Below are 19,131 nucleotides of genomic sequence, written 5' to 3'. Positions count from 1 at the left end.
TATCAGTAAGGCCCTGTCCTCTCGACTGCAGGAGCCTGTTCAAACCCTCCACTGATGTAAGGAATGGTCATGTGCTGTAATGCTTACTAGCGTACTAGAGGCAAGGTGCAACCTTTCATATCTGGCCTCTGACACACACACACTTCATCCCAAAGCCTAGGACTAAGAGGCATGGAGAGGCAGCCTTTAGTTACCACACCCCCAGCCTCTGGAATATCCTGCCAGAGAACCTGAGGGGGGCCAAAACTGTGGACATCATTTAAAAGAGCTCCTAAAATATTTTTAGCTTTGCTTTTCCGCAGGGTGCTTTTCAGTCGTTCAGTTTTTATTGTTACTAGAGCGTTTTTTTTCCTCTTATGTTTGTTGTGTAGTAAATTTAAAATTTCATTGTTTATATTTGTTTTTCCCTGTGAAGCACATTGTGTTGTATTCCATGTCTGAAATGTGCTATAGAAATAAAGCTTGATTTAGGTCAGCCGTATCAGCTGGAGGTGAATGTCATCCTCTGACTGATGTCCAGTCTAGTTTACTCAGGATTAGGTCTGGGAGATGCCCCAGTGTGGTACAGGACAGGTACTGGTGGAGGCATTAGGAGGTTGTGTGTGTCTGAGCATGTTTTTATTTTTGATTTTTTTCCCACCTTTATATAACCAGGTAGGCTAGTTGAGAACAAGTTCTCATTTGCACCTGCGACCTGGCCAAGATAAAGCATAGCAATTCGACACATACAACAACACAGAGTTACACATGGAATAAACAAAACATACAGTCAATAATACAGTAGAACAAAAGAAAACAAAAAGTCTATATAAAGTGAGTGCAAATGAGGTAAGTTAAGGCAATAAATAGGCCATGGTGGCGAAGTAATTACAATATAGCAATTAAACACTGGAATGATAGATGTGCAGAAGATGAATGTGCAAGCAGAGATATTGTGGTGCAAAGGAGCAAAGGATTTTGTACGTTTGCCCACTGACAAAGAAATGATCAGTCTATAATTTTAATGGTAGGTTTATTTGAACAGTGAGAGACAGAATAACAGCAAAATAATCCAGAAAAACGCATGTCAAAAAATGTTATAAATTGATTTGCATTTTCATGAGGGAAATAAGTATTTGACCCCCTCTCAATCAGAAAGATTTCTGGCTCCCAGGTTTCTTTTATACAGGTAACGAGCTGAAATTAGGAGCACACTCTTAAAGGGAGTGCTCCTAATCTCAGTTTGTTACCTGTATAATAGACACCTGTCCACAGAAGCAATCAATCAGATTCCAAACTCTCCACCATGGCCAAGACCAAAGAGCTCTCCAAGGATGTCAGGGACAAGATTGTAGACCTACACAAGGCTGGAATGGGCTACAAGACCATCACCAAGTAGCTTGGTGAGAAGGTGACAACAGTTGATGCGATTATTCGCAAATGGAAGAAACACAAAAGAACTGTCAATCTCCCTCGGCCTGGGGCTCCATGCAAGATGTCACCTTGAGGAGTTGCAATGATCATGAGAACGGTGAGGAATCAGCCCAGAACTACACGGGAGGATCTTGTCAATGATCTCAAGGCAGCTGGGACCATAGTCACCAAGAAAACAATTGGTAACACTACGCCGTGAAGGACTGAAATCCTGCAGCGCCCGCAAGGTCCCTCTGCTCAAGAAAGCACATATACATGCCCGTCTGAAGTTTGCCGATGAACATCTGAATGATTCAGAGGACAACTGGGTGAAAGTGTCGTGGTCAGATGAGACCAAAATGGAGCTCTTTGGCATCAACTCAACTCGCCGTTTTTGGAGGAGGAGGAATGCTGCTTATGACCCCAAGAACACCATCCCCACCGTCAAACATGGAGGTGGAAACATTATGCTTTGGGGGTGTTTTTCTGCTAAGGGGACAGGACAACTTAACCGCATCAAAGGAACGATGGACGGGGCCATGTACCGTCAAATCTTGGGTGAGAACCTCCTTCCCTCAGCCAGGGCATTGAAAATGGGTCGTGGTTGGGTATTCCAGCATGACAATGACCAAAAACACACGGCCAAGGCAACAAAGGAGTGGCTCAAGAAGAAGCACATTAAGGTCCTGGAGTGGCCTAGCCAGTCTCCAGACCTTAATCCCATAGAAAATCTGTGGAGGGAGCTGAAGGTTCGAGTTGCCAAACGTTAGCCTCGAAACCTTAATGACTTGGAGAACATCTGCAAAGAGGAGTGGGATAAAATCCCTTCTGAGATGTGTGCAAACCTGGTGGCCAACTACAAGAAACGTATGACCTCTGTGATTGCCAACAAGGGTTTTGCCACCAAGTACTAAGTCATGTTTTGCAGAGTGGTCAAATACTTATTTTCCTCATTAAAATGCAAATCAATTTATAACATTTTTGACATGCGTTTTTCTGGATATTTTTTATTCTGTCTCTCACTGTTCAAATAAACCTACCATTAAAATTATAGACTGATCCTTTCTATGTCAGTGGGCAAACGTACAAAATCTTGCCCAGAAATGAATACGCTATTGTCCGGTTGGAATATTATCGCAATTCTACGTTAAAAATACCGTAAAGATTGATCGTAAACAACGTTTGACATGCTTCTAAGTACGGTAATGGAACATTTTGACTTTTTGTGTCTGAAATTACGCTCGGGCGTTATGCATTTGGATAGTGACCTGAACGCACAAACAAAACAGAGGTATTTGGACATAAATATGGATTATTTGTAACAAAAACAACATTTCTTGTGGAAGTAGCAGTCCTGGGAATGCATTCTGACGAAGATCAGCAAAGGTAATACAATATTTCTAATACTAATTCTGAGTTTATGTTGCCCCGAACTTTGCGGGTGTCTGAATAGCACGCCGTGATGGCTGAGCTATGTACTCAGAATATTGAAAAATGTGCTTTCGCCGAAAAGCTATTTTGAAATCTGACACAGCGGTTGCATAAAGGACTACTGTATCTATAATTCTTAAAATAATTGTTATGTATTTTGTCAACGTTTATGATGAGTATTTCTGAAATATTTGTGCTCATTCACCGGAAGTTCTGGAGGCTAAACATTTTCTGAACATCACGCGCCAATGTAAAATGCTGTTTTTGGATATAAATATGAACTTTTCGAACAAAACATACATATATTGTGTAACATGATGTCCTAGGAGTGTCATCTGATGAAGATCGTCAAAGGTTAGTGCTTCATTTAGCTGTGTTTTCGTTTTTTGTGACATATCTCCTTACTTGGAAAATGGCTGTGTGGTTATTTTTGTCTATGTACTCTCCTAACATAATCTAATGTTTTGCTTTCGCTGTAAAGCCTTTTTGAAATCGGACAATGTGGTTACATTAAGGAGAAGTGTATCTTTAAAATGGTGTAAAATAGTGGTATGTTTGAGAAATTGAAAGTATTCGATTTCTGCTGTTTTGAATTTCGCGCCATGCTATCTTGTCAAACAATCCCGTTAACGGAATCCTATCTCGAAGGGGTCCCCAAGAAGTTAAACACACAAAAACAGTTCAGCAGCATTGTTAAACATTTTATATTGTAAGCATGTAAGTTTCATTTCTGTACTGTACTTTAACACATCACTGACTGTAGTGTGTGGTCATGCTTCATCGATGATATTGGAGGGAAGTAAAAGACTTTGTAATAAATATTTATAGACTATATTATACAATATGAATATCATATTTGTATCTTCATATTAAAGTTGCTGAAAGTTCTTCAAGGTTCTTGTCCAGTTTAACCCTTACATGTCATCTCTCCTTCCCCCTCATCCTCTCTCTCCTAGTGGGTGTGGTACCTCCCTCCCTGACCGTTCTACTTCCCTCCAGTGAGGAGCAGGACCAGGGGAATGTGGCCCTAGTGTGCCTGGCCAACAGGGGCTTCCCGGGGGGGTTGGAATCTGGGTTGGAGGCTGGGGGCCGGGGGGGCCTTGCAGGGCAGCCAGAGCCTGGAGGTCCTGGAGAAGGATGGTCACTACAGCTGGAGCAGCAGCCTCACTCTCCCCACTGACCAGTGGAGGAAGGCTGGCTCAGTCACCTGTGAGGCCTCCCTAAAGGACCAGACCCCCATCACTCACACACTGGAGCCACACCACTGCTCCCAGTAGACACCCTGTACACAGAGAACATCTACCTATCTGTCATTCTATCATTCTAAATATCTATCTAGAGCTTCAGCTCTGGTCATCAACTTGGGATTCTGCATCTTTAAATCTGTACCTGTGTTTTATTGTTTCTGCTTTTAGATTGGAAATGTTAACAAAATAAAATACTTTGTATTCATGTCAAACAAGGTGTCCCTGATTTTTATTATGTAAAGAAATAGAAGTGAATATCTGTGGACTTGTGGTTGTTAAACAAAGACTAAACTGCTCTGTAACAACATGAACATCAGAAGGTTGGTAGGGGTGAGGGAGGGTGAGGGAGGATGGGTAGTGGGTAGACCCCCTGGGGACAGTGAATATCTGGGGACAGGAGCAGAACCACATCCTCTTACCATTACAGACATGGGAGGGGGTTATGGGATATAGCTGTTGGTTTTGATTGTGACTAAACTATTTGGTGAATTTGAGATTCATTTGTGAGTTGTATCCAGATGTCCTGACCATTGGTGGTAAAGTAGTGTTTTTTTTATCACCAGGACCTGAGTTGTGTGTTCAGTGAACCAGTGTTTCATATCATAGTCTGTTGTTCCTCAACACCTGCAGTAGATCCCAGCTGCAGCAGTACAGTCTCTGTGCAGTCTGACTGAGGGAGGTTTTTGTACGACTCTAAATCACTGTGTGATCACTGGGCCTTCATATACACCCATACCATAGTAATCTCCTGCATCTTCAGCTTGGAAACCAGTGATTGTAAGAGTGTACTCAGTACCTGATCTACTGCCACTGAATCTAGATGGTGTTCCAGACTGAAGGGTTTTTACTTTATAGATGAGGAGTTTAGGAGCCTGTCCAGGTTTCAGCAGGTACCAGCTCATGTCATCACCAATGCCTGAACCTCCTGTAGCACTGAGAGACACAGTCTTTCCCAGACCAACAGACTTTGATTCATCAGCTTGATTCAGGAACTTATTTGCAGATGACTCTGAAATGAAACAGTGTATAACAATTTTTGATTAGTCACAATAATCTAAATAAAGGCATCGGAAAGTTGTACAAACAGTAGCAAACTACTGTACTCAAATCTTCTCTGTTTCTTAACAGATGCTGTCCTAATACGACCGTTCAGAAAGGTCAGAGACATTCTCACCCTGAGTCAGGAACCCCAGAGTGATCAGCAGTGGAATCAGTGATATCATCATCATCCTCATCTTCATCATCATCATAATCTGTGCATCTGAGAAGACTGAACAGACTGAACCCAATGCTGCTAACACTGAAGTCTTAAAGTGTCTGGACCAGTGAGATCTCAACAGGTATGCAAAACACCACTCTATAGGCTGCCGGGTGTGTGAAACAGAGAAAGGGGAAGGAGAGAGAGAGAGACAGAGAGAAAGACAGAGAGAGAGAGAGACAAAGAGAAAGACACAGAGTGAGAGAGTGACAGATAACTTTCATATCTGTTATTTTGCTGTTAGCTGTGAGTCATTCCATCCTAAGGGGAATTTCAATCAAAGGATGATTACTATAGAGACATAGGCACACCCCAAAATCAAAGTTTGTCAGACATTACTATATTATACCTCCATTATACCTACATAGTCTTATGTAAAGCTGAGTCCAAATTCCATTTCATTTCAGGATGAACCTCACACTGGTATACCATTCCTCAAATGTTAATAGTCTGAATCGAAGACTTCACAAAATGTTAAGGTACCTGTTTATCAATGGCTCGGATATTTGCAGGTTGATGGCGTCCTCTTGTGGTAAAGGGGTGTCATGCTGAAGTTCAGTTCAGACCATAGAGTATGATAGCGAATTCTAGATGGAGAAAACCAGTTTCTGCGTAGGGAAGATCTCAATTGAATACTCATCATGTCCTCTCTCCTCGCCTCCTTCTCAAAACCCATTGGAGGAGAAGGACAGAGGGGAGGGACCTCTGGTTTTTCTTTCAATGGGTTTTGAGAAGGAGACGAAGAGGGAGGAGAGAGGACTCAACAGGGTGGGGAATCCTAAGGGTTAGCGAAAGATCAAATAATTCCATCCAGGTCATCAGGAGGGATCAGCCATTGAAATATACTCGGGAGCAAACATTCAATAACTGCAGGTGGTAGTAAATCGCCTACCTGTTCAAACAACACAGTCTAGGTGTACAGGCTGTACACACTTTATCAGTCTCTCATTCACAGTTTGACAAGCACTTGATAATGCTTTGAATTTCACGGCAGCATCCCCTTTGTGTGGCCGTAAAGCCCCCCTCAAAAAAAATCCATGCCTTTTGCGGCCAGTGGCTATTGTGCCCTTGGCCCGGAGTGCTGCGTTGTGCCCTTCTCCCTGGGTGCTACGTGCTCTGAAGCACCTCTCACTCACATGGCTCTCCATCATGTGATCGGGTCTTTCTCACAGGCTACAAGTGAAGACACAAACATCGGGGATGCAACTGTGAGCGCCCTTATCCAATTCTGAGTTGCATATTGAAGATATTGGAAGAACTGTCCACATTTACTTTCGTCAGCCAACAAGATGAGTAGTCCTAACAAACAGCAAAAGCACTAGCCTATGTCAATGTACTATCCCCATACAAAGTTGACCTGTTCTATTCCATGCGAGAAATAAATATTCCAAACATAGTCTGGGACAGTTGTGGGATGTGATAGATCCCAAATTAATATAACCACTAGCATCAAAAATACTTTTTTACACAATGTGCCTGACGCAACAGATCAGAACATTTAGCTATAAATGTTGATAAACTATTAGGCTATTTATTCACGTTAAAAGCGCAGCAATGCACACATGGCAGTAGGCTATAAGCACAAATGTTCCATTAGCGGGAAAACACCATTATCAAAAGTTACCGCAAATGCGATTATCCATGTAATGCTTTTATTATAAAGGTACATTTTTATGGTGAAAATGTTCTTCCCCCAACTTAAAACTCGCATGCTGCTTATGTATGCCAGTTAGGCTCTACACCCATTGCATAGTGGATTAATGTGCTTAATTTTAAGAAGTTATTTGGCCACATTAGTTGTGATACAAACCTTATCAAAACATATAGGCCTATGGTTTAGGCTACATGAGGTGTGCGCCTATGATTCGAAAAGGGGAAAAAAGGCATTTTTTCTTGCCTTATGATGGGCATATAGTGATAATTGTCACGGTTGTCGTCGGTAAAGGAGAACCAAAATGCCGCAGGTATGTGTAAACTCATCTTCTTTATTATATGGAAAGAAGGAAAACCCAAAATAAACACGTATACAAAAGAAACACACCGACAATAAACAGTCCTGTAAGGCTTGACGCTATACACGGAACAATCTCCCACAAATACACAGACAAACACACCCAACTAATATAGGACTTCCAATCAAAGGCAACACCACACAGCTGCCTTCAATTGGAAGTCCACCCCAATTAATCCAAACATAGACATACAACCAACTAGATCAACATAGAAATACGTAGACAAGGAACAGTGCCCAAAAACCCCGGAATACTAAATCAAATGCCCTTTTAGAAAAAACACCACCCCGAGCCACATAAAACAAATACCCTCTGCCACGTCCTGACCAAACTACAATAACAATTAACCCTTATACTGGCCAGGACGTGACAATAATATATAATTCACAAGTGATAGGTTAATATTGTCACCCATCAGACTAGTCTTGATTTAATCTTGTCTTTACATATACTAAATAATATATCTTTGAAATTTGTTTTGATTTAGAAAGCACCATTATCATAGACCTGTCTAGAAACATGGGCAGCGGGAAAAAAATACATGTCATCTATGCACTTAAATAGCAAATGGAGGACGTTTTTTTGCCGTTAATTTTCCTGCCAGGCATGAAGGCTATACTCCAGTTGTAAAGAGAAGCAATGTGCTTAATATTAGTAAAGTTGAGAAATAAATATGGTAGGCCTAGCCTATAGAAAGCTGATGGGATCCTCCTCTTTTTAATAGAGGGCATCACTCTGTTTTGTCACGCAATTGCATAGCCTACAGAAAGGTTGCGCAACATGAGCTCATGGGCTCTCATGACAAATACCTTTGCATTGATGTTAGAGTGATTACAGGGACAATAGACTACCAGGCAGTTAGCAAGTTTGGTAGGCTACTAATGACCAGCAGCATCAGAGCTTGGAGAAGCCTAATTACCATGACTCAACAGTCATGTGGAATTTGACTGCCTTCATGACGTTTCACATATTATTGTTACAAAGTGGGATGAAAATGTATTTGTCATTTTTGTCAACATTCTACACAAAATATTCTGTAATGTCTGAATGAAAAATCACATTTTCTATTAGAAAAATGAAAAATTCATAACTAAAATAGAGTCGTTGCATAAGTATTCAGCACCTTTAGTTAGTCAAGCCTAAATTAGTTCAGGAGGAAAATTGGGCTTAACAAATCACATAAAAAGTGACATGCACTCACTCTGAAAAAATAGAGGTTGACATTATTTTTTAATGACTAACCCTTCCTCTGTCCCCCTTACATACATTTACATGTTACATTGTAGTCATTTAGCAGCTGCTCTTATTCAGAGTGACTTACAGGAAATTTTAGCGTTAAGTGCCTTGCTCAAGGGTACATCAACAGATTATTCACCTAGTCGGCTCTGGGATTCAAACCAATGACCTTTCGGTTACTGGCCCAACACTCTTAAGTGCTAGGCTACCTGCCACCCATCTCTACGGCCCATTAGTCAAGTATTGAATTTCATCCACAGATTCGACTACAAAGACCAGGAAGGTTTTCAAAAGCCTCATAAAGAAGGAGGTAACAATAACAGATCAGACATGAAATATCTCATTAAGCAAGGTCAAGTTAATAATTATGCTGTGGATTATGTATTAAGCCACCCAGACCCCTCAAAGATACAGTTGTCCTTCTAAACTGAGCTGCAGGAAAGGAATGAAACTGCCCAGGGATGTCACCATGAGGCCATTGGTGATTCTACAGTCTACAGAGTTTAATGGCTGAGCTGGGAGAAAACTAGAAAGGATCAACATTGTAGTGAATCACAACAATGACATTAATGACAGATTGAAAAGAATACAAATATGCAGAATATGCATCTTCTATGTAACAAGGGACTAAAGTAATACTGTATAAAATACAGAAAAGGAATACACTTTCTGGCCTAAAGCCTTATGTTTGGAGCAAATCCAACACATCACTGAGTAACTGCCTCCTTATTTTCAAGCATGGTGGTGGCTACATCATGGTATGGGTATGCTTGACATTGACAAATACTGTGGAGTTTTTCAGGATACAAAGAAGCGGAATGGAGCTAAGGTCAGGTAAAATCCTATAGGAAAACCTGCTTCAGTCTGCTTTACACCAGAGACTGGGAGAGGAATTCACCTTTCAGCAGGACAATAACCTAAAACACGAGGACAAATCTACACTGGAGTTGCTTACCAAGAAGACAATGAATGTTCCTGAATGCCCAAGTTACAGTTTTGACTTAAATCTGCTTGAAAATCTTTGGCAAGTTTGGAAATTGCTGTATAGCGATGATCCCCAACATCTTGATAGAGCTTTGAGAATTTTGTAAAGAAAAAATATTGCACAATTCAGGTGTGGAATGCTTCTCAGAGTCTTACCCAAGAAGACTCCAAGCTGTAATCGATGTCAAAGGTGTTTCTATCATGTATTGACTGTGGGCTGAATAGTTATGCAATGATTATATTTTAGTTATAACATTTGTATTAATCTTTAGAAAAATATAAAAATGTTCTTGTACTTTGACGTAACGACTCTCGTTGGTAGTAGGAAGAGTAGACCAAAGCGCAGCGTGGAAAGTGTTCATGATTCCTTTATTCACAAAACACTTAAACAAAATACCAAATGGCGAAAACGAAAGCACACAGTTCTGTCAGGCACAGACACTAAACAGAAAACAAGATCCCACAAAAACCCAAAAGGAAAATGACAACTTATATATGATCCCCAATAAGAGACAACGATAGACAGCTGCCTCTGATTGGGAACCACACTCGGCCAAAAACAAAGAAATAGAAAACATAGACTTTCCCACCCGAGTCACACCCTGACCTAACCAAACATAGAGAATAATAAGGATCTCTAAGGTCAGGGCATGTCAATTGGAGTATTTTGTGTCGATTGTTGAAAAAAAAACATTTAAATTAAATCTATTTTAATCCCACTTTGCATTACAATAAAATGTGAAGAAATCCAAAGGTCCCGAAAACTTTTGCAAGGCCCTTTATTGTGTGGTGGAATATTCTATTCAAGTGAGAGACACTTTGTAATTTATTCAAACAATCTTCATTCAATATGGATTAATTACTACAATAATGAAACCGTCGACTCAACAGTCTTGACTGTTGGGCCGAGAGCCTAACAGATAATTAAAAAACAGAGACCTTAAATAGGACCTAAAAATGTTTAGTCATCCTGTTCCAACTTCCCAAAAGCCACCTTGGTCCATTTCCTGGTTATCTTAATGGGATGTTGTCTTACCCCCAACCCCGGGTTAGTTTCCCAGATGTCAGGATGAGACAATGAGACATTGTTCTAAAGTCTTCCAGGCATTCTCTGTCTCAGGTCACACACACCACATCTTGTCTATGGAATGCCAGCTTTAGATGTTTTATCACCAAGCCATTGTCAGCTCAAGCAAAACCCATTTCCTTAACCATACGTCCAGACTAACTATACAGGAAGCTAGAGTGGAAACCATCTCTTTAACAGTTGCCAGGTCAAGCCCTTACTCTAGTTCATAAAACAACCATTTGGTGCAAACATAACAATCTTATAATTATGCTACCACATTTGCCATGGAGCAGAGAGAAAATATCAGTGTTTTTAAAGCTAATCTCATGTTATTCTACACATTTTCCAATGAGGTTGTTTGCTAGTTCTGTCACGTCCTGACCATAGAAAGCTTTTATTTTCTATGGTAGAGTAGGTCAGGGCGTGACGGGGGTTTTGTCTAGTTTATATTTTCTATGTTGTGTGGTTCTAGTTTCTGTATTTCTATGTTGTTTTTTGGGGGGATGATCTCCAATTAGAGGCAGCTGGTCATTGTTGTCTCTAATTGGGGATCATATTTAGTAGCTGTTTTTTCCCACCTGGGTTTGTGGGAGATTATTTTGACTAAGTGTATGTTGCACCTCTTCGTCACGGTTTGTTGTTTTGTTTATTAGTATGGCTTGCATAGTTTCACAGTTTAAATAAAATGTGGAACGATACACACGCTGCGCCTTGGTCTCCTCATTCTGACAGACAACCGTGACAAGTTCCTAGTTTCCTGCAATTCAAATTCTCTTTGTCTTGGCTTAGGATGTGTTTATATCCTATCTGAGGGTGGTGAGGTGTGACCCAAGTGCAGAGAAGAGACCAGATGAGGAATCAGTGGTTAAGGATAAACAAATACTTTGCTGATAACCAGTAGCCGAAGGATCACAGTAACACTGGAAAAACAATAAAATCTTAAACTCACTCAGGAAACAAACACACACAGTAAACAATTCAAGCTTCTGCAAAGGAAACCAGGAAACACCTCTTTTAACAGGGAGATCATCATGAGTAATAGGACACACCTGAGTGTCATTAATGTCTCTAGGATGGTCTCTAATCGCCCTCTGGTGAACCAGGTGGAACCATAGAGCTTCATTCAAAATATACAGGTAAAGACAAGAGGATTCTAATATCGCATCATTCTTTGAAATTCATGGGACTAGCGTTGCTAGTTCCAAACGGCGCTAGTAGTTACCAAAAGAGCTGGTCCCATGAATTTGTTTATTTTTGAATGCTTCTGCATGGAATTACTTCAATGTCTTAACCTTCCCATCTTCAACCTAGCCATAGAGATCCTATTAAATTACTCGAGGGCCTATGTCATCAACGCTCAAAGTTCCAGAATAGGATGAAAATGGCAGCCATTGTGGTCAGGGAGAAAACCAGCCTAATTGGAATGAGGTATAATCTTGATTTTACTTATGCAGGAAAATAAAAGTAAGGCATGTGAAATATCGGAAATTGGGTAATAGAATTACTGTCAACCTAAAATATTGTCAGATAATCATAAATACAGTTTATATGGGTTTTCAACAAATTTTCTGTAAGTAGCCTCTAAAATATATGTAAACAGACCATAAATGTCTAAATAGTTGTTTTCTTGGAAAGCTGAGAGTGCTATTATATGATACAATATCAGTACTTGTTGCATTTACAACTTGTCTAAGTCCCATCATCTACTGATTTGAGACAGTGTATATAAACAGACCATACATGTCTCAGATTCTTGGAAAGCTGAGAGGTCTATTACATGATACAATATCAGAGTCCTATCATCTACTGATTTCAGACAGTGTATATAAACAGACCATAAATATCTCAGATTCTTGGAAAGCTGAGAGGTCTATTACATGATACAATATCAGAGTGCTATCATCTACTGATTTCAGACAGTGTATATAAACAGACCATACATGTCTCAGATTCTTGGAAAGCTGAGAGGTCTATTATATGATACAATATCAGAGTCCTATCATCTACTGATTTCAGACAGTGTATATAAACAGACCATACATGTCTCAGATTCTTGGAAAGCTGAGAGGTCTATTATATGATACAATATCAGAGTCCTATCATCTACTGATTTCAGACAGCGTATATAAACAGACCATGAATGTCTAAATATTTGTTTTCTTGGAAAGCTGAGAGTGCTATTACATGATACAATATCAGTACTTGTTGCATTTACAACTTGTCTAAGTCCCATCATCTACTGATTTCAGACAGCGTATGGTTGTAGATTGACTGCATTGTTTAAATGGAATGTGGGCATAGTGGCAGTTAATTTGAAAAATTAATGCAATCAATACCTATAAAAATGTCTGACTAGCTAGTTAACAAAAATACAGTGCAGATACATTCTTCAAATTCATTATTTTACACAATATCTTATCCAGGGTTGGGTAGGTTACTTTCTAACAGTTAATAATTACCTGTACAAAATTGTAATCATTAATGTACATTTTGAACTCAGTAATGTAATCTGATTACATTCAGTTACATTTAGATTACTTTCCCCTTAAGAGGCATTAGAAGAAGACAAAAATGTATCTACCAATTGAACCACATCTATTACAGGATAAATCCATGTTAAAGTGTACATAGCTGGCCATATAAGGATGTTAAACTTTATTTTATGGGTTGGTTAAGTGTGTCATGTGTTCTTTAGTGACTGTTTGTTGTATGTGTGTTCTGATGTTTCATTCTCTCTCTCTCGCTCTCTCGCTCTCCGACCCCCTGGGGACAGAACCTCTCTATTCTAGCAGAAGTAAAACCATCCCACCCTGACCATGCAAATCAGGGCTGCATTCAGTGAGATGAAATGTTTAGAAGATTAAAGATAGAAATGCAACGAATAAAGCTAATGATAATGATGTCTGTTCTACACAATGAATTTCTATCTGAACATTCAAGAGGTGAATGTCAATGGTGTGGTAGTGAAGTGGTGGTTTCCATATGGAGGTGAAGTTCAAATCAAATCAAATCGTATTTATATAGCCCTTCGTACATCAGCTGATATCTCAAAGTGCTGTACAGAAACCCAGCCTAAAACCCCAAACAGCAAGCAATGCATGTGAAAGAAGCACGGTGGCTAGGAAAAACTCCCTAGGAAAAACTCCCTAGAAAGGCCAAAAACCTAGGAAGAAACCTAGAGAGGAACCAGGCTGTGAGGGGTGGCCAGTCCTCTTCTGGCTGTGCCGGGTGGATATTATAACAGAACATGGTCAAGATGTTAAAATGTTCATAAATGACCAGCATGGTCAAATAATAATAATCATAGTAGTTGTCGAGGGTGCAACAAGCACGTCCGGTGAACAGGTCAGGGTTCCATAGCCGCAGGCAGAACAGTTGAAACTGGAGCAGCAGCACGGCCAGGTGGACTGGGGACAGCAAGGAGTCATCATGCCAGGTAGTCCTGAGGCATGGTCCTAGGGCTCAGGTCCTCCGAGAGAAAGAAATAAAGAAAGCGAGAAAGAGAGAATTAGAGAGCATATTTAAATTCACACAGGACACCGGATAAGACAAGAGAAATACTCCAGATGTAACAGACTGACCCTAGCCCCCCGACACATAAACTACTGCAGCATAAATACTGGAGGCTGAGACAGGAGGGATCAGAAGACACTGTGGCCCCATCCGATGATACCCCCGGACAGGGCCAAACAGGCAGGATATAACCCCACCCACTTTGCCAAAGCACAGCCCCCACACCACTAGAGGGATGTCTCCAACCACCAACTTACCGTCCTAAGACAAGGCCGAGTATAGCCCACAAAGATCTCCGCCACGGCACAACGCAAGGGGGGGAGGGGGGGGGGCGCCAACCCAGACAGGAAGACCACGTCAGTGACTCAACCCACTCAAGTGACGCACCCCTCCCATGGACGGCATGGAAGAGCACCAGTAAGCCAGTGACTCAGCCCCTGTAATAGGGTTAGAGGCAGAGAATCCCAGTGGAGAGAGGGGAACCGGCAAGGCAGAGACAGCAAGGGCGGTTCGTTGCTCCAGCCTTTCCGTTCACCTTCACACTCCTGGGCCAGACTATACTTAATCATAGGACCTACTGAAGAGATAAGTCTTCAGTAAAGACTTAAAGGTTGAGACTGAGTCTGCGTCTCTCACATGGATAGGCAGACCATTCCATAAAAATGGAGCTCTATAGGAGAAAGCCCTACCTCCAGCTGTTTGTTTAGAATTTCAAGGGACAATAAGGAGTCCTGCGTCTTGTGACCGTAGCGTACATGTAGGTATGTACGGCAGGACCAAATCGGAAAGATAGGTAGGAGCAAGCCCATGTAATGCTTTGTAGGTTAGGAGTAAAACCTTGTTATGGTTATGGTTGTGTAGAGGAGGTGGTTTGGTGAACTATGATCCTGTCATGAGTAACCAGAGTAACATTGTCCTGGTGTGGGACTGTCTAATGCTGTGTGAGGATGTTCATTCTGTGTTCAGTGGACCAGCTTTCAATGTCATAATCTGTTGTCCCTCAGCACCTGCATTAGGTCCCAGCTGCAGCAGTTCAGACTCTGTGCAGTCTGACTGAGGGAGGTTTTTGTATAGCTCTAAATCACAGTGTGAACACTGCACCACTGTATTAAATCTGACAGATGTAAACTGCTGCATCTTCTGTATGAGCTCCACTGATGGTCAGGTCCCCTCCTCTACCACTGAATCGAGCTGGACCCCGGTGTATTTCAACAGTGTAGGAGCTTCTCCTTTTCTCTGCGACAACCTCCATCTGAATATATTGTAACTGCAGGATTGGTTGTACAGGTCAGAGTGATGGTGTCTCCTGGAGAAAATGAAACTTCACGAGGTTGAGTCACAGGATACTGGCCGCTGGATCCTGCAGACATAAAATAATACAATAAGTCACATATTCCAGATAAGGTTTAATATTTTACAATGTAAAAGTAATGCAGGTTCTGATATTGATACAGTGGGATTGATATCAAAGACGCTATCGAAACGAATGATTAATATTTCCAGTTAAAGGGTTCTTAAATGTCCCAGACCGTTGAGGCAGCAGCAGATCAGTGTCCAGATGAAGATGCTGAGTCATGGTTGCCGTGGTTTCTGTTGTGTTGATGGACAGATCTCAGTCATAAAGTGTGAAACTCTCAGGGCTATAGCAGTCCCAGAGCACTGAAGCATGAGCTGTCAATGCAAAGCACCTGCTCTATGGAAACACCCTACCTGATGAAACAATGAAGTAGTCACAGTATAATGAAGTAGTTTACCTTAATCTGTGGAAGGCCTGAAATTGACTACAGTATTTAGTTATATGTAAGTGTATTCATTCAATACTAGTGTATTTCTATTCTATATGGCTTCCTTCCTGTACTTAGTGAGTTTGTCAGAGATATTTGACATATCCAACATTTATATTTTATACATTTATATATATAGTTTATATTTTATAGGGAATTTAGGTAAAATGAAAAATATCAAATATCAAACTTAAATGAATTTTAAAAGTTATGACCTACACATGCTGTTTTTGACAGACAATCAGTGGTAGGGTTGAATGTGTGTTGTGTAGAGAGTTACTGGTGTGTGTAAAGTGCAGGAGGTTTTTGTACGGCCGTTCAATGAGTCTGTATCACTGTGGTACACTTTCGGTGGAGGCACCAAACTCATCGTTGACTGTAAGTACAAGAGATCTATCTTTTTTATAATACATGAAGGAACATTTATAAAGTCACAAAAATGTGATAATTAATAAGAAATATTTGTAGTTTTAATGTACTTAATTCAGATTATTTGCAATGTTTCCATATGCTCTGATGATCATTCAAGGACAAAAACTTCATATACCAAATATCTGTAATAATAGTTTTAGTGTTTGATGTCTTTAAATACACTTAACCAGTTCAGATTCAGTATTAAAGTTTTTATATTTTAATTATGAAAGTTTAATTTCTGTACAGTAATTTAACACTGACTGTGGTGTGTTTTCAAGCTTCATAGATGTTCATGGAGGGAAGTGAAAGAGACATTAGAAGATATATAAATAACCTGCCATTTTCACTGACATTGTGCTATTTATACAGTATCATACTTGTTTCTTCATATTAAAGTGGTTGAACGTTCTTCAAGGTTCTTGTCCAGTTTAACCCTTACATGTCATCTCTCCTTTCCCCCTCATCCTCTCTCTCCTAGTGGGTGTGGTACCTCCCTCCCTGACCGTTCTACTTCCCTCCAGTGAGGAGCAGGACCAGGGGAATGTGGCCCTAGTGTGCCTGGCCAACAGGGGCTTCCCTGGGGGCTGGAAGCTGGGTTGGAGGCTGGGGGCCGGGGGGGCCTTGCAGGGCAGCCAGAGCCTGGAGGTCCTGGAGAAGGACGGTCACTACAGCTGGAGCAGCAGCCTCACTCTCCCCACTGACCAGTGGAGGAAGGCTGGCTCAGTCACCTGTGAGGCCTCCCTAAAGGACCAGACCCCCATCACTCACACACTGGAGCCACACCACTGCTCCCAGTAGACACCCTGTACACAGAGAACATCTACCTATCTGTCATTCTATCATTCTAAATATCTATCTAGAGCTTCAGCTCTGGTCATCAACTTGGGATTCTGCATCTTTAAATCTGTACCTGTGTTTTATTGTTTCTGCTTTTAGATTGGAAATGTTAACAAAATAAAATACTTTGTATTCATGTCAAACAAGGTGTCCCTGATTTTTATTATGTAAAGAAATAGAAGTGAATATCTGTGGACGTGTGGTTGTTCAACAAAGACTAAACTGCTCTGTAACAACATGAACATCAGAAGGTTGGTAGGGGTGAGGGAGGGTGAGGGAGGATGGGTAGTGGGTAGACCCCCTGGGGACAGTGAATATCTGGGGACAGGAGCAGAACCACATCCTCTTACCATTTCAGACATGGGAGGGGGTTATGGGATATAGCTGTTGGTTTTGATTGTGACTAAACTATTTGGTGAATTTGAGATGAATGTGTGAGTTGTAACCAGATTTTCTTTATGGTGGTAAAGTGGTGGTTATGAATATCTGTGGTGCTCTATTCTGGGAACCATATTATCTGACCATTGGTGGTGAAGTAGTGGTGATTTATGCTTGGTGATGTCGTATAACCAGGACCTGAGTTGTGTGTTCAGTGAACCAGTGTTTCATGTCATAGTCTGTTGTTCCTCAACACCTGCAGTAGGTCCCAGCTGCAGCAGTACAGTCTCTGTGCAGTCTGACTGAGGGAGGTTTTTGTACGACTCTAAATCACTGTGTGATCACTGGGCCTTCATATACACCCATACCATAGTAATCTCCTGCATCTTCAGCTTGGAAACCAGTGATTGTAAGAGTGTACTCAGTACCTGATCTACTGCCACTGAATCTAGATGGTGTTCCAGACTGAAGGGTATTTACTGTATAGATGAGGAGTTTAGGAGCCTGTCCAGGTTTCATCAGGTACCAGCTCATGTCATCATCAATACCGGTTGAACTTGCAACAGCACTGATAGACACTCTGTCTCCCAGTCGAACAGACTTCAATTCATCAGCTTGATTCAGGACATGTTGTGCAGATGACGCTGAAATTGAAACGGAGAAATTAACTTTGAGTAGTCTTAAAAATCAACTTAAATGGTATTGAAACATTTCCCATGGACAAACATTTACAAGCTCAATAAAACCAGTAGACCACAGAGAGAATGTTGAGAGTTTCTCACCCTGAGTCAGAAACCCCAGCGTAATCAGCAGTGGAATCAGTGATATCATCTTCATCATCTTCATCATAATCTGTGACTCTGAGAGGAGTGAGCAGACTGGACCCAATGCTGATAACACTGGAGTCTTAAAGTGTCAGGAGCAGTGAGGCTCAACAACTATGCAAAACAGCACTCTATTAGTAATCACACACCTGCTGGGTATGAGGGAGGGAGAGAGGGAGAGAGAGAGAGAGAGAGAGAGAGAGAGAGAGAGAGAGAAACAAATAGAGAGAAACAGAGAGAGAGAGAGGGGAAGAGAGAGAGAGAGAGAGAGAAACAAATAGAGAGAAACAGAGAGAGAGAGGGAAAGAGAGAGAGAGAGAGAGAGAAACAAATAGAGAGAAACAGAGAGAGAGAGGGAAAGAGAGAGGGAGAGAGAGAGAGAGAAACAAATAGAGAGAAACAGAGAGAGAGAGGGAAAGAGAGAGGGAGAGAGAGAGAGAGAAACAAATAGAGAGAAACAGAGAGAGAGAGGGAAAGAGAGAGGGAGAGAGAGAGAGAGAAACAAATAGAGAGAAACAGAGAGAGCGAGAGAGAGAGAAAGAGAGAGAGAGAGAGAGAGAGAGAGAGCAAGAGCAAGAAACAGATAGAGATACTTATTTTACTATTCTTTTGCTGTTGTGAGTCGTTCCAATCTAATGGTCAACTATAGGAGGACAACTAAATTGTGTATTAAAGGGTAGGTTCACCCCCAAATAAAAACATGTGTTGGACATTATATTACATTGAAAGGGAGTTATGTCAAGCTGAGCCCA

General features: G+C 41.1%; 1 gene segment (V, D, J or C); it reads left to right on the top strand.

The window, feature by feature from the left end:
- The first annotated feature begins 7,283 nt into the window (after positions 1–7,283).
- On the top strand, positions 7,284–17,323 carry LOC106575435 (Ig lambda-3 chain C region-like). The segment is given in 3 exon segments: positions 7,284–7,292; positions 16,199–16,304; positions 16,819–17,323. Coding segments are annotated over 3 exon segments (435 nt in total).
- Positions 17,324–19,131: the final 1,808 nt, after the last annotated feature.

The sequence above is a fragment of the Salmo salar genome, chromosome 17 (assembly GCF_965601325.2).
Source record: "Salmo salar chromosome 17, fSalSal1, whole genome shotgun sequence".
NCBI classification, from domain to species: Eukaryota; Metazoa; Chordata; class Actinopteri; order Salmoniformes; family Salmonidae; genus Salmo; species Salmo salar.
The sequence above is the reverse complement of the archived record's forward strand: the minus strand, read 5'-3'. Positions and strand labels throughout refer to the sequence as shown.